The 23144-nt window shown below is 53.2% G+C and overlaps 10 protein-coding genes across 10 annotated transcripts; 5 read left to right on the top strand and 5 right to left on the bottom strand.

The window, feature by feature from the left end:
* Positions 1 to 56: 56 nt before the first annotated feature.
* IAR55_004221 (uncharacterized protein) lies at positions 57 to 2285 on the top strand (the record flags this gene model as incomplete). Its single annotated transcript, XM_066947321.1, has 7 exons — positions 57 to 329; positions 379 to 562; positions 610 to 943; positions 1037 to 1474; positions 1584 to 1839; positions 1984 to 2123; positions 2171 to 2285. The coding sequence occupies 7 exons, from the start codon at positions 57 to 59 to the stop codon at positions 2283 to 2285; spliced, it is 1740 nt and encodes a 579-aa protein (XP_066802700.1).
* A 764-nt stretch (positions 2286 to 3049) lies between these two features.
* Positions 3050 to 3865, bottom strand: IAR55_004220 (uncharacterized protein; the record flags this gene model as incomplete). Its single annotated transcript, XM_066947320.1, has 1 exon — positions 3050 to 3865. One exon carries the CDS (start codon positions 3863 to 3865, stop codon positions 3050 to 3052), a length of 816 nt encoding a protein of 271 aa, XP_066802699.1.
* Positions 3866 to 3973: 108 nt separating this feature from the next.
* IAR55_004219 (uncharacterized protein) lies at positions 3974 to 4921 on the bottom strand (the record flags this gene model as incomplete). The annotated part of the gene is made up of 3 exons (XM_066947319.1): positions 3974 to 4212; positions 4307 to 4513; positions 4588 to 4921. 3 exons carry the CDS (start codon positions 4919 to 4921, stop codon positions 3974 to 3976), a joined length of 780 nt encoding a protein of 259 aa, XP_066802698.1.
* A 556-nt stretch (positions 4922 to 5477) lies between these two features.
* On the bottom strand, positions 5478 to 6855 carry IAR55_004218 (uncharacterized protein; the record flags this gene model as incomplete). Its single annotated transcript, XM_066947318.1, has 7 exons — positions 5478 to 5635; positions 5684 to 5782; positions 5834 to 6058; positions 6102 to 6192; positions 6257 to 6434; positions 6527 to 6622; positions 6785 to 6855. The coding sequence occupies 7 exons, from the start codon at positions 6853 to 6855 to the stop codon at positions 5478 to 5480; spliced, it is 918 nt and encodes a 305-aa protein (XP_066802697.1).
* An 855-nt stretch (positions 6856 to 7710) lies between these two features.
* On the bottom strand, positions 7711 to 9917 carry IAR55_004217 (uncharacterized protein; the record flags this gene model as incomplete). Its single annotated transcript, XM_066947317.1, has 16 exons — positions 7711 to 7794; positions 7863 to 7949; positions 8005 to 8131; positions 8180 to 8253; positions 8302 to 8439; positions 8494 to 8565; positions 8612 to 8709; positions 8759 to 8795; positions 8844 to 8985; positions 9037 to 9056; positions 9106 to 9142; positions 9201 to 9275; positions 9325 to 9476; positions 9529 to 9619; positions 9681 to 9802; positions 9867 to 9917. 16 exons carry the CDS (start codon positions 9915 to 9917, stop codon positions 7711 to 7713), a joined length of 1407 nt encoding a protein of 468 aa, XP_066802696.1.
* Positions 9918 to 11069: 1152 nt separating this feature from the next.
* On the top strand, positions 11070 to 13274 carry IAR55_004216 (uncharacterized protein; the record flags this gene model as incomplete). Its single annotated transcript, XM_066947316.1, has 1 exon — positions 11070 to 13274. One exon carries the CDS (start codon positions 11070 to 11072, stop codon positions 13272 to 13274), a length of 2205 nt encoding a protein of 734 aa, XP_066802695.1.
* Positions 13275 to 13677: 403 nt separating this feature from the next.
* On the top strand, positions 13678 to 14563 carry IAR55_004215 (uncharacterized protein; the record flags this gene model as incomplete). Its single annotated transcript, XM_066947315.1, has 5 exons — positions 13678 to 13834; positions 13888 to 13961; positions 14013 to 14251; positions 14313 to 14379; positions 14426 to 14563. 5 exons carry the CDS (start codon positions 13678 to 13680, stop codon positions 14561 to 14563), a joined length of 675 nt encoding a protein of 224 aa, XP_066802694.1.
* A 792-nt stretch (positions 14564 to 15355) lies between these two features.
* On the top strand, positions 15356 to 18592 carry IAR55_004214 (uncharacterized protein; the record flags this gene model as incomplete). Its single annotated transcript, XM_066947314.1, has 10 exons — positions 15356 to 15646; positions 15710 to 15992; positions 16054 to 16551; positions 16611 to 16893; positions 16953 to 17116; positions 17163 to 17233; positions 17282 to 17652; positions 17707 to 17779; positions 17835 to 18078; positions 18138 to 18592. 10 exons carry the CDS (start codon positions 15356 to 15358, stop codon positions 18590 to 18592), a joined length of 2733 nt encoding a protein of 910 aa, XP_066802693.1.
* A 270-nt stretch (positions 18593 to 18862) lies between these two features.
* Positions 18863 to 21032, top strand: IAR55_004213 (uncharacterized protein; the record flags this gene model as incomplete). The annotated part of the gene is made up of 11 exons (XM_066947313.1): positions 18863 to 18918; positions 19011 to 19214; positions 19359 to 19485; positions 19569 to 19648; positions 19720 to 19829; positions 19891 to 19904; positions 19958 to 20091; positions 20155 to 20281; positions 20460 to 20741; positions 20792 to 20875; positions 20937 to 21032. The coding sequence occupies 11 exons, from the start codon at positions 18863 to 18865 to the stop codon at positions 21030 to 21032; spliced, it is 1314 nt and encodes a 437-aa protein (XP_066802692.1).
* Positions 21033 to 21091: 59 nt separating this feature from the next.
* On the bottom strand, positions 21092 to 22685 carry IAR55_004212 (uncharacterized protein; the record flags this gene model as incomplete). Its single annotated transcript, XM_066947312.1, has 6 exons — positions 21092 to 21200; positions 21254 to 21434; positions 21594 to 21824; positions 21968 to 22144; positions 22358 to 22462; positions 22565 to 22685. 6 exons carry the CDS (start codon positions 22683 to 22685, stop codon positions 21092 to 21094), a joined length of 924 nt encoding a protein of 307 aa, XP_066802691.1.
* Positions 22686 to 23144: the final 459 nt, after the last annotated feature.

The following is a 23144-nucleotide window of genomic DNA, read 5'->3' as shown; positions in this document are numbered from 1 at the left end:
CACCATCTCGAAATATCCCAGCTGACCACAGGATCACCTCGTAAATCACACTAACAATGAGCAAGCTTCATCTCTACACCCAGATCAGATCGTTCCATGAGGTGACAGAGGGAGAGGACAGGTATTTGCTGGGCAAGGTGCAGTGCACTGGGTTCCCGCCATGTCGAGATACTGTCCAAGACATGATGACTTTTGATGATGGGAGGTATGCACGAAAAGGTTATATCGCCATGCCTGAGGGATATGACCATGGTATCCCCATCCAGTCAATCTACCAGTACGCCCTGCCTATTCTCCCCGATCAAGCTTACCGTCACTTGTCTATGGATGTGAGTGATCTTGACTTGTCGTCACGGGTGTCTGCTCATGTCAGCTCAGGATCTGTACTTCTACCAGATCGTCGGACAACACAACCGATCCATCATCCACAAGTTTCTCCAATTCGCACAGGAGAACAACTTCAGCGACACAATGATCAACGAATGGGTAGAGATCCATCAGACCGTCAGGGAGCAGTACAAACGGATACAGACGTTCCTGACGGACAAGAACAACAACGTGAGTGAAACGACCGTGGTCTCGCTGACATGACGCAGGCTGCTTTTGCAGGGAGAACCAAGTACACCACACCCTTCTACACCAGCTTACCTTCATTCCCCCCCGATATCGACGAGTCCCAAGCGGAAGCACAAGTGATCGAGGAGCTGGCATATCTATCTCACCTCTGTCGAATGTGGGACACCAAGCTCTTCGATGACGAGGCGATGAGGGACGAGACGACCTCAGCGATGAGACAGTTCATGCTGCTCGCGGAGATCTTGAACGGCGGACAGCACAATCAGCTGGTCGATAGCTCCGAGAAGCTGCTCTTCGCGATCCGAGGATGTGTTGATGCGACCGACTTGCTCAGAGGTTCGGATCTCAATTCCATCTCGACGCTAAAGTGAGTGGTATCCGCCTGTACAGCCCGCAGGCAGCCCTGACAGCTCGCTGACATACCGCAGAAACGCTCGCTATAAACCAAAGACCCTTCAAGGACCCCCCACCGTTTGTCCACGGCGATTCATCTTCAGTGGGCAGACTATGACACTGAACGCACGATCAATCTCGTCGACAGTCGCATGGCGATCGTATTCCCTGCTGCTCCTCCCATCCCTACATCGATCACTCAGGACACCTATGACAACCACTTCTTCTCGACCCAGACTCAGCACACCGTTCAACATAACGCACAGACTCGCTATCGAAAACTCCACGACATCAATCATGCAGCCAAGAGCGGCGTGATCCGACCTGTTCCAGAGAGTCTCGGAGGAGTGTATGACTATAAACAGCTGTCGCAGGAGACGTGGTCTCTTGTAGAGTCTGAGCTGAGAAAGTTTGTGGACGATCGAGGGATGGCTGTTCGATTGACCGCTTTGATTGATACCCTTGACAAGGTCGTCAAACACCCGTCTATTGTGCATGAGAACAAGTGAGTGCGGTCTTGAACAACATGCCCGCTCACATGCCAGCTATTCTCGTCAGGTGTTTCTCGACAACGTCATCCTAACCCGTCAAACCTTGGGAATCGCTCAATCTAGAGGTTTCAAGTTCTCATCTGGCACCCTTCGCGACCCGTTCACCACGTTCGGCACCATACGAGTTCTCGCCTGCATGTCGATCCTCTCCACTCGCCCTGACATCTTCGCCTACATCGTTGGGGAGTACCTTCATCAGATGTGGAAGTGGCTCTTGGAGACAACGGTGACACCGTACAAGGTGGGGCGCTTTGCATGTGATGAGGTGACCGTTCTGTCTTCGGTCCTAGCCATGTGCTCTGTCTGGTCCTTCCATGAAGTGGGTGTGGTGTGACGGTTGACGCTGACAGAGCAAAATCCCGTCGTCTGTGTCTGAGCCCGAAAGAATTCTGATCGGTTCCAGATTGGCTCTTCAGTATGGGATGGTGAGTGAGCAGGTGGAGATGACGCTGACTTCTGTTAGTTCACTTGTCAAGTCTGCGATGAGAAGCTGAAGAGTCGCTATGACAGCAAAGCCGCACACTTGGGACAGACCACCATCATTTCTGTCAAGAAAATTGACTCGGGAACAGGTGCCAGAGACGGCAGAGCTTTTGGCGAAATGTGAGTGGGTAGGGTGGTCTTGGGGCTGACCTTGCTTCTCAGTCTAGCCCAGATCGCTCCTCATCGCAAACAGACTCATGGATGTCCCCATATCATCCTCCGACACGGAGACAACCTTCAGGTGCAGACGGTGCTGCCTGCGGTAGCCAGGATGAGGCATAAGAACTGCGTGGCGACTGCTCACCGAGGGAAACCGGGGGGGACGTGACAGGGTGGTTGCATGCATGGTTTGATAATGGACATTGACGGTGGTTATTAGTCATTGAGGGGGTTTATATGCATGTGTCTATTTATCAAGGCATGGACAAGTCACTTTGTTCAAATATGTGCTGAGCTAGATCGCAGTGCGTTGTCGTGGCTTTGTCGGCGGTAAGACCGACATGGATTTTGCGATGGTCATAGAGGCAAGGAAGGGGATGCAGGGAAGCTGGGGTGTGTCAGGAGGGCACAAGGTGATTGACGCGAAGTTGCGGCCAACCCATTGTTCTGATAGTCAGTGAGAGCATCTACGTGTCACCCGGGAGTGCTCTTCCAGCGCTATAGAGTCGTCGTGAAGAACATGTCCGCGTGATAGATACGAGTGTCTATGCAACGAGATGATTCCCTCTGCCCCTAACCAGCCGAACCCCCTAACCTCTAACGCGAACCGCACCTGACCAGTTCTGAATGTCATGGAAAGCTTACTCAGTGGCATCGGGGGAGTGAGAGGGAAGTCGCAACGGTCGTTAACGGGAAAAGTGCTAGAAGCCCATTGTAAGCGCAATGACGACAGGCAGGAAGATGACAGTGCCATGCGCGACAGTCGTCAATAGCGAAAGGTGGTCGTGACGAGGGCGAACTGTGCGACAATCGTGAATGGGATAGACGCTGTACTCACCTGCTCGCCCTGCTCGCCTATACTCCACCTACACCTTATATCACGCCGCCTACTTTCCCTCTTTTACACCCAATAATACGCTGACCCGCTCCCAAGCTCTCTCCACTTCCTCTGGCACGTCGACATGTGCGATGAAATCCGCTCCGTTCGGTCCATAACCGCTGGCATCGTCTCGCAGCCGTGGGATCTCGCCGAGGACCAGATTGATGAATCGCTCTGGCTCCCACGAGACGTCGTCGGTGTCGAACGAGAGATGACCCGATGATAGCGTCAGACTTGGATGGAATGACCAAGGGAGGAGTGCAGGTCCGGGGTAGACCCGCTGGAACGTCGCTAGGGTACGCCGATTCATCGTCGGATCTTGGATGATGAAGATGCGTCGAGGGTGGATGTTGCGTTGGTCCAACTCCCGTTTCGCTTCCACAGCATTAGCTCCGCAATTGGTACTTCTGTCGTCGATGAGGAGTGTGACATTTCCGTCGTTGATCTTGTCCGCCAGTGAGGGCCAGAAAGTGAAGAGATGTCGGAATACTTGCGCTTCGGGAAGTTGATGGACGTCAGAGTAGATGGTGGAGTAGGTTGGATGGTTGTGTATCGCGTCATAAAGTAAGGTGGTGGAGTGACCTACTCCGCCGGCAAGCACCAATACGGCGGGGTGTGTAGCGTGAGAAAGGTGATTGAACACGGTCTCAGCGGTGGACAGGATGGCGCTGCCGATGAGAACGAATACCGTGTTTTCTGGATCATCGTAGTCGAGGGGATAACGCGGGGAGGAAAGGAAAGCGGAGATGGCGTTGAGGTCGTTCACGCGGTGCTCATCGAGGAGGTGGAGGGTGTCTCGCGTAACGTATCGTCGGGTGGTCATGCTGGGTGAGTGGTAAGTTGGATATCATCGATGAGAAGTGTATTGAATGACGAGTGCGCAGCGTAGAGATCAAAGACGCGCAGTGCTATAATTAGATGCATTTTTATCCTAGTCATCCTGCGAATACCCGACAACTGCACCGGCCAATTGCTCCCTAAAGTCGTTCAATCTGTCCAACATCGGTCGCAGTGACTCTGGCAGGGTGTCTCTGAACGACGGATCGCTGGTGTACCCAATATCATGCTGCAGGACAACTCTCGCTCGCGTGGTGTCGCCGCGAGGAGGAGAGCCATAACATCCATGCAAGGTCCGACGCTTCTTCGCCAGGTTATACTTGCCCACATGCACTGGGTATCAGCGGGAGCAACTGGTATATTCACTTACAGATGTTGTTGTTGTAGAACACCGTGTCTCCCGCCTTCAGACGTAGAACCTTCGCACCAGGCATGTCCCCTCCGTCCATGTTCGCCTTCCTCTGCTCTGGCGTTCGAATCACCGTGTGAGACCCCGGCACCGCGCTCAGACACTCATCATCGTACAACGCGCAGTTCCATTGTATCGCGTCGAACCTGACCTCCAACGCGTTCGCTTCTTCCTCCTCGGTCGCGCTCGCTTTCACATCGTCTCGGTGCCATGACAACGCATAGTCTTTCTCGAGGGGGTTCACCAGCATGTTGAAGAGTTCTACGGTCAGAGATTATCAGTCAGACTCATGGACTCACCAAACTGCATGGCCTCCCGCTCACACCCCATCAACCCTTGAGACACCGCCAAGAGATCCTCGCTCCCGTAGAATTCCGCAAACACCTTCTCCCCCATCGCTGGATGCATCAGGTTCTGGACCCCCCACACATCGTCCCCGACAGTCCAAGGCGGGAACTGTTTGCCCACCATACGGACATCCTTCCACTCTCTTCTTCTCGCCTTGTCGGTGGCTCGATCGGCGGCGTCGCGGAGGGGTGTGAGCAGATCAGGAGGGATCAGCGAGGGGACGACGACATAGCCGTGGTCTTGGTAATGCTGTCTGTAGGCGTTGATCATTTCAGGTGAGATCATCTTGAGCGAGGATTGTGTACTGATCGAGGTGGAACTCTCAAGATACGATTATATCCTTAACAGATCAACCTCCATCCCGCCGTGTTGCCCTATCTTCTAGCACGCAGGCAAACTCGCCGAGTTAGTCAGTGTCGCATTCTCGTAACACTCCAGTCGGTGCGGTCGGCGGGAGTACCGGGATAGACGCCGTCTTGGAGGGTAGCAGGGTTGGAGCGGGAGTAGCGGGGGAAAGAAGGCAGGGAAGAGCAGAAGGGAGATAGGCAAAGTCGCCGTGGGTCATCTGGTTGCAAGTGTTTTCCTGCTGCAACGATTGGCCCAGCGGTTGGATCGGATCCCTGAGCTGCTGAAGTGATGATGTGGCGTCAATGGACAAGGTGAACGAGCAAAAGTGTGAAACATGTATGATGATTACAAGAGATGGGTTGTTGAAACAACAAGAAATGGAGACATCAAGTGGAGGCGCGTCGCTGGATACTTTCTATTCTCGCATCATGCATCTACCAAAGCTTATACCAACCAATGCATCCACCTACTCATGCACCAACATCTGCCATGCTCACTCAAACACAATGGCCACCTTGCTGCATTGACCCTTTGAGAACAGATCAAACGCCTCGGGACACTTGTCAAGAGACATGGTATGGGAGACCAGCTCGTCAGGATGCACATCCCATTCGGCCAATTTGCGACAGAGGGTCTCGAGCTCGGTGACGGCTGAGGCGAGATTAACAATGACCCTCCATGCTCACACACCTCACTCACAACAAGTCCACGACCCTCGGATGGTGAGCTGCTTCTGGATGACCCACGGGCTGACTTGAAGTGTGACATCGTTGTAGCCGCCGAGGAAGACACAAGTGCCTAGCAAAAAACATCAGTATCATCCTTGACATTTGGATCACTCTCACCCACCCCATCGCTTCGCCGCAAGAACAGCCATGACTCGCGCTGGAGCAACACCGGAACACTCGATCACAACATCATATCCCCGGGTCAATGGCACACATCCATGCTCCACCTTCTCGACCTCTTCTTTCGCGAGGGATTGGACACCGTGTTTCAACGCCTGGGCAGATCTCGCCGGATCGATATCGTACCCATACACCTTGGCACCGAGAGCGTTGCAGATCTGGGCGGCTGGAGTGACTGTCAGCTCTGTTGTCTTTACCCTCTTACGCACCAGATAGACCGACTGGACCGAGACCGACGATCAAGACGCGATGATGACCTGACACAGCCGCTTTCATGACGCCAGAGTAAGCCGTGCCGTACTGCAACATGACATGATCAGCTGACGACCACAACCCCGCTAGCACCCCCAACCCAGAAACTCACACCACACGCCAACATCGCACCGTCGAGGTAACTCATCGCGTCCGGCATCTTGACCAACGAACTCGCTCTGCACAACAAATACTCTGCCATCCCACCGTCCCTCTGCCATCCATACGCCATCCTCCCAGTCATCGCGTCCGGGTCAAAAGGAGCGGTACAGGAACAAGGTCGATGCATCCTGCAATCGTCACAATCCTCACATCCCTGGACGTGGAACACGAGACATCTGTCGCCGGTGGCGAATCGAGTCACTTGCGGTCCGACAGTCACCACTTGTCCGGCGGGTTCGTGGCCGCATACACAGCCAAAGTATCCCTCATGATCGCGTGTCCAGGACGAGGAGGGGACGCGGTAGATGCAGTGAAGCTGTGGGATGTTCTTAGCAGGTCTGCCGCGTCAGGAGCTTGCATCACCCACGTCAGAAGCACAGATGGACGACGCTTTCATCTTGAGGAGGACTTCGCCGGGACCTGGGGTGGGCACGGCGAATCTGCTGGGTCAGTCGGTGATACACCACTCCTTACTCACTCCCTGATCTCAGCCTTGCTGTCCCCGAGAAGGACACAGCCTTTCATGGTGCTGGGGATGGAGTCGGTCATGGTGTTTGCGTGGCGGTGATTGGTACAGTTCGTAGAGCAAGTGAAGGAGAGTGTTGTATCTTGAATGCATTCGCCTTGGCTGACCAGGTCTTATCTCTCAGCCTCCAATGCATGCATCCAACTGACACAAAATGCACTAGCACCATTCATTCACTTTCGGGATGATCGGATCGGAGTCTAGATTGTTGGTGGTCCGATAATGCGGGGCGTGAACGGACGGACACGACCGAGGAGTGGAGTTGCGCTTTTGCTTGAGACCTGAACAATCGGCGATTTCCTCCATCCATATGCCTTGGCATGGTATCTGGCTTGACGCGGTGTTATTGGTCGTCTGGGTTCTCGGTCCAGGCGCCCTGTCGATGAAGGTCTGGAAAGGGACGGCTTTAGTGGAAGAAGCGGGCAGCATCCCGATCCTCGCGGTCGCGCCAAGATGCTGTAGAGACGCCATGATACGCCGTCCCCTCGCCACTGAGCCGTTAGCCGGATAGAATTGAATAGATGAATCATGGGATATGTGACGCGGCTGTAACGGTAGCACTCTAGTACTTTTACCGCTTACCGCGCCTGTATCGAGCAGCAGGAAAAGCAGAGGATACCCCTCCCCTCGATCAAGTTAACCCCCTGACCTCTAATAGTCGTTGCGGTGTCTAATGCTGAATACTGTAGTAAGGGTAATCGGGGGTAGAGTTCTTTTGCTAGATTGCACCCGAGTAGCATTGCCCACTCTATCCAGTCTATTCACCAACACTCTACAGCTAGCATCGTACAATCCGTAGTCTAATGACCTGCCCAATGTGCCCTTGCACCCGCCCTACCAACTTACCAACTCTACCATCTACAGCCCCACAACCCACCCTACTTGCTTACCTCCTCTGCCAGCTTGCGATCATCCGCACTTGCCGCCTCCAAGTTGACCTCGGTCACATGCTGCTGCAGCTCCTGCTCGACCTCGGCGGGAACGATGACCTGGATAAATGGTTAGCGAGCGACTTCCCGACTGCACCCACGTTCTTCTCCTGGAAGTAGTTGGTGTCGGTGACAGCGACAAGAGCGATGAGGACCATAAGTGCAAGGCCAATGTATTCGAGGATGCACTGGGACATGATATCTGGTTAGTTGAAGGCTGTGAATCCATAAAGAATCGCGCACCTCCCAAATAGCCTCAGTCAGATATGCAACTCCCGCACCATCCACTCCGAAAGAGATACACATCCCAGCACTGCATCCAGCTTTGAAGACACCAGAGTATCGTGCGACGACTTGGGGATCGTTTGACCTGCGCAGAGGGTCAGAACGACGCCACAAAGATTGGTTGTGCACTCACATCGTCGCCACAAGCCACTGCCCAAGTCCTTGCCAGTTGGCGTAGATGATACCAAAGAAGATGCCATAAGCCAGCTGTCATCTCGCGTCAGCAACGTCAAGCCGCACTGTCAAAGAACTCACGAAGTGCGGCGCAACGTCAGAGGCCGGACTGCTCCAATCAATCGCGGGAGGGGTCTGCTCTCGGAGAACATTCTTCCTCGTCAAGAAGAGGAATTCCGCGATCCAGGCGCAAGATGTGACGATGAAGAGGAAGGCGATCTTCGGTGGTGACGTCAGCTACATTGGGTATGTTGAGGAAAAGGATAGACACACCCCATACATCGCCTGAGTGCGACGACGGACAGGTCGAGCGAGGATCCATTTGAGGGCGAAGGTCGACGGGATCTGGATCCTGGTCAGCTTCTGCTGTTGAAGTAGTTATCTAACCCACCTGGATGAGCCAGAAGACCACGCTGACGAGACATCGAGTTCGTAGGTTGTACCAGTGGGAAGAGAGCGATGAACACAGAGACAGGGTGATCTCGGCGCCTGCGTCAGTGGTCAGCTGCAGTCTATGTCTGAAGAGCAACCCACTTACCCATGGCAATAGGGAAGATGGTCATGACTTTCCAGTTCTGTCCTCTCGTCAGCAGGTCACCATAGAGTCGCAACGACAAACCCACCTTGTACATCTCCATGAGACCAGCAACTTCCTGCTTGAACGAGGTGGGCTCGAACAGTGCGATCGCCCGACCGTCCTTACGCCTGACTTCGTCAGGTCGAAGAGTGGTGAAGAAGGAAAACAGTGTTCCGAGAAGCATGATGCTGGGGGTTTGGGTGAGCGAAGACATGATCAAGAATTACCGAATGACATACACGATGAATATGATGTAGACCTGAGTAGAGAATCAGCACGAGACCATGCATTAGTTGATTGTCACTCACAGCAACTGGTGTTCCTGTAGCTTCAGTCTCGTGGAAGCTGTGGAAGCCGTCTGTCAGTGATGGGGCACCCCTCCATACCTCCTGTCGCCACTCACTTGTAGCCAAAAGCGATGAAAGCACCAATACTGGACCCAACTGCTACCATAGTCCATTGAATGGAGAAGAACAGACTGCGGAGATGAGATCAGTGAACATCCCACGCTGGATGATCCCACTCACGCCTTCTCACTCTCCGTCGAGTACGCATAGCACATGTACGACGCTGTGGGCCAGAGAATACCCGCACCCACCCCGCATAACGCGCCAAAGAAGATGGGAGGGACGGTGTTGTCGGTGTCGCTGTAGATCCAAAGTCCAGCAGCGTACAATGGCTGAATGAGTGAGGTGAGTGGGTGCTGTGTGTTGCTGTATTATGAGACTTACGTAAGTGACAGAGCCCAATGCAGCTGCCCATTTCGGACCGAGAAGATTGATGACAGGTCCGACCATCAACGAGACGACAGTGTATACTCCGCTGAAGGGGGGAGGCAAGTCGAATCAGCGGTGACCTCCATACCTCTTCGTGGTAGACTCACTACAAAGCACAGTTGGTGATGGAACCGACCTCCGCACTGGTCGGCTTGCCTCCACCAGCACCGAGACCGGTAATCGATCCATACAGACCGGGATTGGCGAACAGCACGACGGAGGAGCAGAACTGGGTGTGTGTCAGCGTGTGTGTGGGAGAGGGGGATCCTCTGCATGTCAGAGGCGTCACTCACCAGCTGCACCATCGGCCTGGGCAGGTATGATTGCCGAAAGTGGTCGAACATGATGGATTGAGTGTTTTCGTGTGTCAGGAGTCACAGTGAACTGGCATGAGAAGTCTTCTGCGGGGCCAGTGCATATATATAACTCCTTGGGGGAGATAAGCCCTCGACCTACAAGTCATGCATCGGCGTGTCATCACTGTCATGCGGCTTGAGGCTGAACAAGTCCGACAGTTGTCCAAGGGTGCACTATACCGTAATCAACGATTAGCGTTAATCTACGATACGCGGCGAGTCCACCGAATGAACACCGATCTACACTCCGTCGCTCTTGCTCTGCATCGCCAGGGCATTTCTCGATCAGGTCGTCTCATGCATCCAGTCATCTATGTACCTCGGACAGCTCGCCTTGGATGTGGTAGCGCAGCAGGCGCCGATCTGTCCGAGCTGATGGGGTAGCGACTGGCGGGAGTGAGCGAGATATGGTGCAGTTGCGCCGGATGTCTAGTGCAATCGGTATCAACTCAGCGCCCGCGTATCGAGTATATCTGATTGGGGTGAAGGCTTATACTACAGTGATTAGAAGCTCGCCTCGTCCTGATGATAATCACACTGACTAATGAGGGAAAATCGTGAGCAGTGATAGGTTCTCAGAGCCAGATGGGTAACATTTCCAACCCAACGACAAGGGAAAAATACACCAACAAAAGTAGAACATGTCGCAATGACGGCAGCAAGGTAAAATCACCGGTGGCGTTGTCTGCTGAACCTCAATCAAACGTCAGAATCACGCCAATGCATGCACAATATGCTGCTCATATCTTATCACCTTGTTCTTCTCCCAGTGCATCGCTGTGCATACAGTCTCAACCACGAGCAGCGTCAGAGAAGGCAGCGGGATGATCCACCTCGTCCAATATCATGAGCCCAATTCACCACCCAATTTGCTCCCATCTCCAGCCAGACTCAGACATCGTCGTTGTCTTGGAAATTTCCTTGGCATGACGCAACTTACGGTGTCTGCACTGTTGCTTTCAATACCTTGGCTCGCTACAGCTTATGCGAGGGCATTTTTCCCACCATGACTCAATCACGCCAGCACCTTCTCAAGCATACGCTGCAACAACATCGCTCGCTCACCGGTCGTCAAGCCTTCGGACTCGTCTTTCAACTGAAAACCACCGCTTCCACCACCCAACTTACTCCCGCTATTCAATGACCCCGCCCCGGAATGCCATCGCTGCCATCCGCTCCACCATCATTAACGACGATTCTCACCCTCTCACTGAAGGAGAAATCAATGCATTCCTCGATGATCTCGATCACGACAAAGACGGACACATCCAGTATTCCGAGGTCGAGTCGAAGTTGGACGCCGTCAACGAGGAGATCACCCCGCATCCCAAATCACATAATCTCAATCACCACTCGAAGGAGGATGACGAGAGACACTTGTTCTTGAGGAGCATCATTGGGGACCAAGATCAGATCTCCCGGATGGATCTCGCAGACAGGTTGAGGGAATGGAGAATACCCAGTATGAAGCAGGATCAGGAGAACGAGGAGAAGGAAAAGGAGTACATGCGCGAGATTGGAACCTGGAGGAGATTCAGATCATGGTGGGCAGTGAGAGGACCGGAAGTCGCATTCATCGCACTCGTCGTCGGCTCCATGCTTGCCTTTGGGATCTGGCAATGTGTCAAGTACGTCACGGAGACTCGATATCGAGCGGGCTTCGGCTGGGGAGTGGTCATGGCAAAGACCTGTGCCGGTGCACTCTACCCGACAATGTTCTTCCTGATCCTCAGCATGAGTCGATACTTTTCCACGTTCCTTCGACGATGGTATCTCATCTCTCGGTTTATCAACTGGGATCTGAGCCAGTCATTCCACATCAAGATGTCCATCGCAGCGATCATCCTCGCCACCCTCCATGCGATCGGCCATCTCTCCGGAAGCTTTGTCTTTGGGAGTCGACCAGATAGACAGGCGGCCGTTGCAGATGTATTGGGACCGGATGCAGTGCCTCGTCCTTACGTCGACTACGTCCGATCGTTGCCTGGATTCACCGGTCTCACATCCCTCGGTCTGTTCTACCTCATATCGATCCTCAGCATCCCACAGGTCAGACGTCTAAACTACGAAGTGTTTCAACTCGCCCACCTCCTCATGTACCCCATCATCGGCCTGCTCATGGCCCACGGCGCAGCTGGCTTGTTTCAATGGCCCATGCTCGGGTATTTCCTTGCCTTCCCAACGCTGCTTATCCTCGTCGAACGTGTCACTCGATTGTTCATTGGCTTCCGACAGCTGGATGCGGTCGTCCGGGTTCTTGACTCTGAGACTGTGCAGATTGAAACCATCATTCCGAGTGAACGGATCTGGCGATATAAACCCGGGCAATACGTTTTCCTCCAAGTCCCCACCTTGTCCTTCTTCCAATGGCACCCCTTCACTGTGTCGGTATGCATCGACAAGGAGCTCCAACTACACATCAAGACCGACGGGAACTGGACAAAGCGGCTGAGAGCATTGGTACCGGATGGACAGACAGAAGCGAAGATCAGGATCGGATTGAATGGACCGTTTGGAGCACCGGCAGAGCGGTTCTACGACTACACTCACACAGTTCTGGTGGGCGCTGGGATAGGAGTGACACCGTTCTCAGGGATCTTGGCGGATCTACAGGCGAAAGATGATGTACTGCATGGAGGGCCAGCGGATAAAACTGCAGGTCGATCTGCACAACGCCACATCGGTTTTGAGAGAGGGGAATCGCCCAGTTCCAACGACACCGTCGCTCCTCGAGATGCACCCTCGCAACGGCCAACAGGCAAGATCAAACACTCCATCTCGCGCGTCCTGTCTCGTACCACCTCACGTGCTACACGACCTACGTCCGAGGACTCTCCCTACGCTTCCGACTACCGAAGGATAGACTTCCACTGGATGGTTCGCGACAAGAACCATCTCACGTGGTTCTCTGACCTGCTCAATGCCATCTCTCGCTCACAGATCTGGCATCGGTCGAACGATGCTCACTCTTATCCTCACCTCGACGTCCGACTTCAGACACACGTCACAGCGAAACGGAAATCCATCGTCACTCACGTCTACCGTTGGTTGCTGGAGCTCCACCGAACGACCGAACATCCTGAATCTCCCCTGACAGGTCTGATCAACCCTTCTCATTATGGTCGACCTGACTTTGTCAAGATCCTTGATCGACATTATGAGGATCTGGTCGAGTTCAGGAGGGGATCACGCGAGGTCATGGACAAGCTGAAAGTCGGTGTGTTCTTCTGCGGGACTCCGCTGGTGGGACAAGTCCTGGCGGACAGGTGTCGAGCGTTGACGAAACGGGGCGCAGAGGAGGGGACGGGGATTCAGTATCATTTCATGATCGAGGTGTTTGGGTAACTCTGTGTTGTAAGGGTCTGTATGCAGGGACAACCAGATATCTTGAGTAGGACCATCTCTTGTATGCACGCATCGATCAAGCAGAGCCTGATGAGTCATCATTCCCGGACGCACCAGGGTTTCAACTTGTCGATGCATGTGATTTGGATAACTTGACTTGCAGGAAGTGACTGCACCACGTCGGAGACAAGCTTTTAGCGTGAGACAGTATCTGATGATGGTCAGTTGATGCGAGGTGACCGCTTAACACACGCATCGGTACTTCCGGACTGTCGACGGAGGTCGTTCTTGGCACACAGTGATGAATGGAAGGTCACTGAGTAGACACTAGACGTTGATGGTTGACTTTTATGGTCTCTTCTCTTCGCAAGTTACTTCCTTTTGACCAAATAACCCCTCAACCATGTGGTCAGACTGTCGAACCACCCGTGCCGTCGAACTGACAACCTTCATCATCACTTTCGCCTTGGCTGTGACCACTCTCGGTGCCGTGGGGAACGCTCTGGCGAAACGGAACCATGAAGTGGGAGAGGCGACTCGTCTGGCTGCAGCGGCGAGAGGTGATTCTCTTCCTTCTCTGACGTGGGATCATGCTAACTCGTTCCATACTCAGTCCACTTGATCGTCGCCACCAATCAGATCACTCAACCTGGATATGCACTTTGTGCCGCTGCTTGTTGTACCATCGTAGGTTTCAGCGAGACTCGGGGTCTCACACGCTGACTTCAGCCTTCCAAGGTCAACACACTCACCTTGATCATCCTCTCGATCAAAATCCCCGTTATCCTTCGAAAATTCCTCTGGTTCGTCTTCCTTTTCGCAGTGTTTGACGCATTGTTCCTCCTCGCCACTTGTATCGCCGTCTTGTACAATGCAAAGCGGGGCCATCTCACCTTGTATGGGACGATTGGATCGCTCGTCCTACCTCAGAGCGTGCTGAAAGAACAAGCTGCGTCTCTTGGCTTGACAGATGCGTTGTGAGTGTGTCCACCCTTCTGAACGATGTTTCTCCTGGCTGATGCGATGGCCTGACCGCAGCTGGGGCAAAGGGTATGTCAGGTTCATGGCCATTGTTTCCGTTCCCACGACCAGCTTCGCCATATCAGTGAGTGCATTCCTTTCTTCTGAACAGCTGGAGCTGACTTGGACAGACCGCCGGGCTGGCTTATGGATGGTGGCGACGAGAACGATCGGCTACTCATACCCAGCAGAGCCCTTCCAACAACCCGGGCTTCCCTCACGTCACGTCCAACGATGAGAAGGGCAGGAGGGTGTCTGATCAGGTCTGAACACGGGGTAGGAAGTGGGACGGCGGTGATGTCAAACAATACCTTGAATTCGAATCATGTAACTTATCATTGGTCGAGAACGTTTGACATACATCATCAAGTGCATATGAACCAATGTATAAATGCCATATCGCTAGAAGCGGGTCGAGCTAAAGCAGACACCGCCTGCTATCGGTCGTCGACATCACAGTTCGCTGTTTCTTCTTCACTGGCGTCGACATACTTTCCAGCCTGAACCACACTTTGCACGCATCCCAGCTCTCCAAGTGTTTCACCAGACTTGCATGAAACGCTCTTTTCTAATTCCTTGTCTGCGGCGATAGACGGTCGACCCGCGCTCCCAGGTGCCCCTCGTTCAGCTCACCCTCCTGTCGACAGGAACGGCAAGAGAGGTGATCAATCCGGCAATTTACAGTCAGGGTACCAGGGATCAGGATGAAGACAGGGGACGGGGTGGGTCGGGGGGATGAGGGAGCTCCAGACAGCTGTAGAGAGAACGTTGCGCGATGCTCTGTGCTTGTACGCACAACGCCCAGTCAGCATTAATCTCGACTCTGGTAGAGGATTATCCTGTATAAAGCGGGGAGACATGAGTTACTCGTAGGGATTTCAAGGTGACAGCAGCAGGATACACGTGATTCTCCATCTCATTCCAGCGGCCTATGATCAATTGTTGCTTCGACTGTCTTTGTTCATAAGTTTCCATCTTCGTCACTTCACCCTTGAACACTTGATCCACCTCTTTTCTCACTCCCGCTGGCATCACAACCACCAGCCGACACTCCTGCACCCATGCTACCCCATACAACATCGTACATCCCCGATCAATATGCTCCTGCCGAATCTTCCCGATCCGCCCAAATCCGACATCAACACGACTCTACGTCAACCAAACATACCAGCTTCGTGCTTCCAAGAGAGGACAGCTACAGATCGACAACAGGGGAAGGGCCGGGAGAAGTCAAGAAGGCAGAATCGTCAAGGAGCGAGGATAGTGGGGATGGACAGGTCGGAGATGCCAACATGATGGGAAGATCGAGGAAGAAGCAGAAGATGACAAGGGCTAGAAACGCGTGTCTGCCTGTGAGTGTTGTTTTGCTACTCCCTTACTGTTCGATCCGCTGCTGACTCATACTCTCACCCCAGTGCCGGTCTCGCAAGCGTCGCTGCGGTGGGACATACTCTGAACCATGTGCAAGTTGCCTCCGAGACGAGATACCCTGTACTTGGCCAACAGAAGATGGAAGATCGTCACAGGCCAGGAAGGAACGATCCAAGTCCAAGGTGCATGGAGGAGGGACGGATGGAGACAGGAGTGTCAGTCGGGAGGTACAGGGAGAGCCCAATCCGTGGACTTGGATGATGAGCTCAGATTGGCTGGAGTCGTTTGGTACAGCCGGAGCGGCGCCTATGGGAGTGAATAGCAGCAGTGAGTTCAGTCCAACTCCTTCATCTGTATCCTGTGACTAATGCTTCCCTCCCTCACTCAGACACACCATTCCCCCCACCACTGTCTACTCCCAGCCTACCACACGGCGGTGACGTCCTGAACGGTCTTGGCACGTATGACATCCGAAGCGAGGGCAAACAGTCGTTCAGCACACCCGACTTCTTCAGCATCCCCAGTTTCCCTCCTTCCACCGAACCACCAATAGACCTCGGAAACAACCCCACCCCTCTCGATACCGGCGGGAGCAGTCTCGGAGTATCGCATCTGGATCAGACCGATTGGACCTCTTCTTTCCAGGACATCTTCTCGTCGTTTGATCCAGCACACTTTGTCCTCGCCATGAGTTCGAGATTACCGACGGTGGAGGAAGGAGATGGGAGTCTGCCAGATACCACCACGCCGGATCTCCCCACCATCGCTTCGGCCGTCACGGTGGATGATCAGAGGAAGCCGACCATAACGAAAGGCAAGTCATCTGACGAGAAGATTGTGAAAGTCACTTGGTGGAGACCTCATGGGCAGACGGCGATTACACCAGGTGAGTACAGGTGTTGCTGTAGACGTGGACGTCAGTACTGACTATTTCACCTCGACAAGGCCTGAAGCGGATCATCCTCAAAGTCAGGGTGAACGGTCCTCACACCGGCAGTCAGGTAGAAACACCCGCATCCAACGCTTCGGGAACCGGCGATGCCGGTGAAGAGCTCTTCGGTCCGGACAAGATGCCAAGTGTGTCCATCATGAAACACCTCTACAACCTCTTCATACATCACTTCGGATCACAGTTCCCCTACTTTGCGAGAAGACCTTTGGAGATGGCAGCGGAGACTCGAACAGCGTCGGTGTTTCTCCTACATTGCATTGCGGCGATCGCAGCGAGGTGAGTTCTGGTTTTTACGAATAGTATGGGGTAATGACTGATCATCACTCGCCGAGTAGATTCTCTTCTCATCCTGCCATCGCTCAGAAACACCTTCAGCCCTCCGAGTACGGCAATGAATTTTACAAAGCGGCGAAAGAGCTCCTGGGGTCGATGTTGGCGGTACCTACACGGGAAACAGTGATCGGTTTGATTCTCCTAGGTCACGTCAGCTTGGCCAATGGTGGGTTTTGTGTGGTAGTTTGCACAAGCGCTGATCTCTTCTGTAGACTCGGAAGCGGAGGTATGGATGCTGGCAGGAATGGCGGTGAGAATGGCGATTGACTTGGGGTTACATCTGGTAAGTTGTAACGTCTAATTCCCATGTCTTGTCTGATTACGCCCACAGAACCCTCCGCAAGAATCAAACATCCCGGATGACGAACGACGACTTGATCGCCTTGTCTTCTGGCCGGTGCTTCTCTTCGACTTTGCGCTCTCATTCGGCACAGGACGGCAGACGACCCTACGCGTCGAGGACATCACTCAGCTACTACCATCTGCCGAGGACGTGGCATCCCCTTCCAGTCCAGCTGACGGTCTGCTCCACCCGTTCCCATACGCTGCGAGACAGATGCTGGCATACGGTCATCTCATCAACATTCTGAATAGTGGGAGAGTCACAATGGAGGGATCGCAGAAAGCCATTCAGCTTGCAAGGACTCGCGCGATCGGAGCGTACAATGCGTTGCCTGCGGAACTGGCGTGGAGCGTGACCAAGTGAGTCTTGAAGCGTGGCATGATATCTGGTCAGATGCTAAGCGATCACCTCAGCTTGCAACAACACTCGCGCGTGAATCAGGCACCTATATATCTCCATCTCCATCTTTGGATGCACACCATAATTGTGAGTGGAAAGAGATCTTCTGGGATGATTACTGACACGTACTCACACGTCTCAGGCTTCGGGCTACCTCACAGGCACAGACTACCTCCGACGCAATGTCTGCAAATCACCGTTCAACCCCGGCCTTCGAAGCGGTGCAGTCACACCCAACGCCATCGCCGCGTCACATCTCTGGAGGAATTCTGCTCGCACGATCGGCGATATACTTGTTCTCAGTGACATCATCAACCCCACTGCATACTTGACTCTTCCATTCTGTAACCAGGCCTTCTACGTTGCTGGATGTTGCTACATCAAAGGTGAAGTTTGGCTGACGTGATATCTCCATCGACAAGACTTGTGCTGACGTCAGCTGCAGAAATCGAGGACCAGACGGAACCTCGTCAACCTACTCAAGCCACTCTACTTCCAGGTCTTCAGATGTCTTCCCGTTCACCAGAGGATCTGCACCAAGTACGCCCCGCTGCCGTGGTAGAAGGCGAAGGTGATGCAGGCAAACCGTTCGAACTATTCAAAGCACTCGTCACGTCCGTCGCAGCGAACAACATATCGACCGTCCAACAGGGTTTGGCGAAGCAGACGACGTATTGGTCAGGAATCGAATGGATCGCAGAAGCCCTGGCTCAGAGGATGGGAGGGATAGGTGCGGGTGATATCGATTTGGCGGCGGTCACCGAGAAGTTGGCATCGTCGGTGTATGTCCCAGATGCGGGGGTGTTGAGTCGTTCTGTGGAAGTCAAGTCTGGTGCGCAGGTGGGAGGGTCTAATGGTGGGCTGGGCATCACGGAGGGAGTAGGACATGAGGATCATTGATCATCAATTTATCATATATCTGACATGTGTATCGCGAGTGTTTCTTGTGCATAGAAAGCAGCTGCGTGGGCCGCTTCCACAAGGCGAGAGATAAATAGGCGTGCAAACTCCACTGAGGCGCCTAACTCACAGCTTCAGGGAACCTCACGACATCTCAATGCACCTGTCGTCACGATCCCCCGCTATCACACATCCAACTACTATCTATAACCAAGTCGCATCCAACTCACTTGCATCCTTCATCCTGGCTCTGTAGAGTACTCCGCCGCCATGTCACGACAAGCGCCCCTCGTCATCGACAATGGTACGGGTTACACGAAGATGGGGTGAGTCGATGTGTTCGTCTCCTCCAAGCCTCTTCTCCTCTTCATCACGCCGCATGCTCTCTCGCGCTTCTCGCTGACACATAGACATACAGCTTCGCAGGTAACTCTGAACCATCCTTTGTCTTCCCAACCGTCATAGCCACCCACCAATCTAATTCTGCTGGATCATCCAACTCTGCCCCGACCACCGGTAGAGCACCGCCCCCTATCGCTGGGAAACCGTCCCATCTGGCTAGTAAGAGGGGTATAGAGGATCTGGATTTCTTCATCGGGGACGAAGCTGTGGCCAATTCCAAGTGAGTCGGTGTGTCATCGATCTTGAATGGTGTGAAGGGTGTTTCTCTCTCCGTCTCTTTCACCCCGAGGATGTTCAGACAAATGGGATAGGACTGCTGCGCGTTGTTCAAACAGCGAAAATACTAATCGTCCAAACTACACAGGACATACTCGCTACACTACCCCATCCGACATGGCCAGATCGAGAATTGGGATCACATGGAACGTTTCTGGGAACAATCCATCTTCAAATATCTCCGTGCAGAGCCAGAAGATCACTATGTCTTGCTTGTGAGTGTGGCCTTCTTCCCAAACGTGGCTATCCTCCCCACTTCCGTTCCAGCAACGCTGATCATGCACCTGTGCTCATGTAGACCGAGCCTCCTCTTAACCCTCCTGAGAACCGTGAGAACACCGCCGAGATCATGTTTGAGTCGTTCAATGTTCAGGGATTGTGAGTGTGGTCTATCGATCTTGACATCTTTTCCTTACTCTATTCCTACTCGCTGACATCTCTTCCACCAGATACATCGCCGTTCAAGCGGTCCTCGCTCTCGCAGCATCCTGGACCTCGTCCAAGGTCAACGAGAGAACCCTCACAGGTGTTGTCATTGACTCTGGTGACGGTGTGACCCGTGAGTAGTAGTATGTCCCGCGACGCGGAAGTAGCCCGCTGACTTGCCGCCCTCTCATCAGATACCATCCCCGTCGTATGTCTCGGCATTTCCCTCTGCTCATGGACAAATGACTCACACCTTCATAGGCCGAGGGATACGTCATTGGATCTTCTATCAAGCATATCCCCATCGCAGGTCGAGATATCACTTACTTTGTTCAGCAGCTCCTTCGTGACAGAGGAGAATCTCAGCAGATCCCGCCAGAGGACCAGCTCAGGGTGTGAGTGCAGCTCGGTATATTACGCATTCGGTTCTGATTGTTCGCCATTTCTCTCCCCCTCAGCGCCGAGAAGATCAAGGAGGATTACACCTACGTCTGTCAGGATATCGTCAAAGAGTTCAAGAAGTATGATGCGGATCCGTACAAGTACTTTGCGAGGTTCTCGGGAGAGCACAGCGTGACTGGGAGGGTGAGTGGTTGTGGTGTTGTCCTTGGAGCGTTTTCTGTCATTCTTGTCGGCCCATCGACGTCCCAGACCTTTTGACTTGCTCCCTCGTCTTGATTCGTCGTGCATGTCGCTTATTCTACCCCCTTCTCCTTTGCGGCTTCCCGCTCTTGCGCTCACGCTAACTCCTTGGCTCTTACAGAAATACGACCTCGACGTAGGCTACGAACGATTCCTCGCCCCCGAGATCTTCTTCAACCCCGAGATCTACTCTTCCGACTTCCTCACCCCTCTTCCCGAAGTCGTCGACACGGTCATCCAGACCTCTCCCATCGACGTGCGACGAGGGTTGTACAAGAACATCGTGTTGTCGGGTGGTTCTACCATGTTCAAGGATTTCGGAAAGAGATTGCAGAGGGATGTCAAGGCTATTGTGGATGGACGTATTGCAGGCAGTGAGACGAGATCCGGCAGTCATATCAAGGTGGGCTTGTCTTGCACAGTCGATGTGATCCATGCTGACTGCTTGCTCAGTCGACCGGTGTCGAGGTCAATGTCATTTCTCACAAGAGACAGCGATATGCCGTATGGTACGGTGGTAGTCTGATGGCGTCGACGGTGAGTTCCGCTTCGCTCAACGTATTAAATCGTGTGGCACTGCTGATTGACTCTCGCGCAGCCCGAGTTCTTCAATGTCAGCCACAGTCGAGAGAATTACCAAGAGTACGGTCCCTCGCTTGTCAGGAGATTCTCAGTGTTCGGCAGTGCTTCGTAGGACAACAAGAGAGGAACGTTGTAATGCATATCAAGGTGTTTGACGATGTCGAGTGGAGTTCAAAGATTGAACCACTCTCTCATATCCTTGTCCTGTCCCGCCCAAGCTTCCAAGTCCCACTGAGTCGGGACGACAAGTTTACTCGCTTCGACATCGCGTTGCATGCCACTGTGTAATGCGTGTCAGTCGAATCCGACCTCGATGGACGACTTGGTACTCACCCTTCGACCAAGACTTTACAAGCCAGCCAGAACTCTTCTCCTACGGCGGCTTTATGCGCATCAGAGTAGAATTGTTCTTTGGTGAGATGCAGTCTGTCCACTTGGCTTCCGGATACTCTGGACAGACACTCTGCCATTTCGGTGACGGTGATGCAGGATGAGCAGACTTGCATGACTTTGCCTGGGGTGTGGGAGGTCGTCAGCGACAAGTCCTCTGAAGAACTGTGTTGAGGGCGAGGGCGAGGGCGAGGGCGAGGGCTCGGGACGATCACTCGTTCTACATATGTCACCGCAGTTTGACCTCGAGTATTTGGACATCTGGAGACGAACAATCACTCACCCAACCATTGCTCTGGCTTTTTCAACGCCTCGACCACCCACAACCCCGTCTGTTCAACAGCATAGCTCGACACCAGCGTATTGTCCGGTACCGGGAAAGTGACGGTCCACCCGTTCGCGTTCGCGTCGGTCTCGGAACGCTTAAGAAGACCGAATTTGGTAAAGTTGGAAAAGTAGTTGCAGGTGAGGAGGTTGGTGTGTGGGATGTTGTTCTCGCGGAGGTATCGCGAGACTGCGAGGGGGAAGGTTGGTCAGTGGATTGGAGTTGCACATTTTTTTTAGCATCAAGTAAGAACAGAAGGCTTTGAGAGTCTCGTGAGAGAGGAGTCCACTTACATAGCAGGGACAGAAAGAGCAAGAGATGAAGACACTCACCAGCAGCTTTCGATTCGTAATGAGGACAGGCACCCTCTTCCACCTCGTCCAAGGTCGAATAGACGATATGCTTTGCCCCAGCTACGACACAGGCATCGATGGCAGCGATGGAAGCGCTCGTCTCGGACCTTTGGGCCGAGAGAGCGTCGTATCCGTTAGAATTGTAAATGGACCAAACTGTTAGAGGGGTCAGTGAGTAAAATTCAGTGCAAGGTCATGGAAAGGGCTGTGTTGGAAGACACTGGCGCTGAGTGTTTTCTGTTGCAGGTGGAGGTGATTGAGAGTTGTCACTGAACAGTCACTGTTGAAATGGAGGGTTCTCGTGTAGAATGGACGACCAAGGATGACCCAGTTCAATTGGAGAGTTCAACTGGGGGAGATCCCACTCACAATCCGCATTGACGAATGCCGCATCAATGTCCTTCAACTTGTCCGCATAGCTTGAGGGATCAGACATGTCCCCGACGACAAGTGTGACGCCTTGAGCTGCTAGAGCTGCGATTGCACACCAAATATCAGCAGCATGCCTCGAGATAGATCAGTGTTGTGTCGAACATAAGATACGGTTCCTGGTATGAGATGTGAAACATCACCCACCTTTGGCTTTGTCGGATGACGCATTCCTCGTGATGCCGAATACACCATGTCCCGCTTCCAGGAGATATTTGCACACGCTCGAGCCTTGATCACCCGTAGCGGTGAATACGACGACTTTCATCTTGGATCCGATGAATGAGTGTGTGGGATGTGGTTGATGGAAGGACCGTAATCACGAAATAAGGAATCCGGTCCTTCATTCCATGAGCCAATCGATGACGAATCAATTGATGATAAATATGCTATGCTTATTAAGCTAATCGAGAAACATGGTCGAGCTGGTGGAGGCAGATCCGTTACGAGTGAAAGAAAGGCGTTGTTTCAACGATGACGACGACAAGAGGAGACGTACAATTTGACCGTAGATGATCGTCAAGGGTAAGCCACGTGCACGTGGACAGGTAGTACCGACCCTACGCTTGCAGCATGAGCCTGAGGTTCGTGGTGCGATGTACACGCGCAGAGAATGGTGTCGCATAGGAAGTTCATTAATGGTGTCTCCTGAGAATGGTCGCCATGCTCTCGAGCGTCTTGTCTCCTGGCCAGCTCAACAATCCCTCCACTTCTACCACCCACTTGT

The sequence above is a fragment of the Kwoniella newhampshirensis genome, chromosome 7 (genome assembly GCF_039105145.1).
Source record: "Kwoniella newhampshirensis strain CBS 13917 chromosome 7, whole genome shotgun sequence".
In the NCBI taxonomy this organism is placed as follows: Eukaryota; Fungi; Basidiomycota; class Tremellomycetes; order Tremellales; family Cryptococcaceae; genus Kwoniella; species Kwoniella newhampshirensis.
Note: the sequence above shows the minus strand (reverse complement) of the source record. Positions and strands in the feature narration are given on the sequence as shown.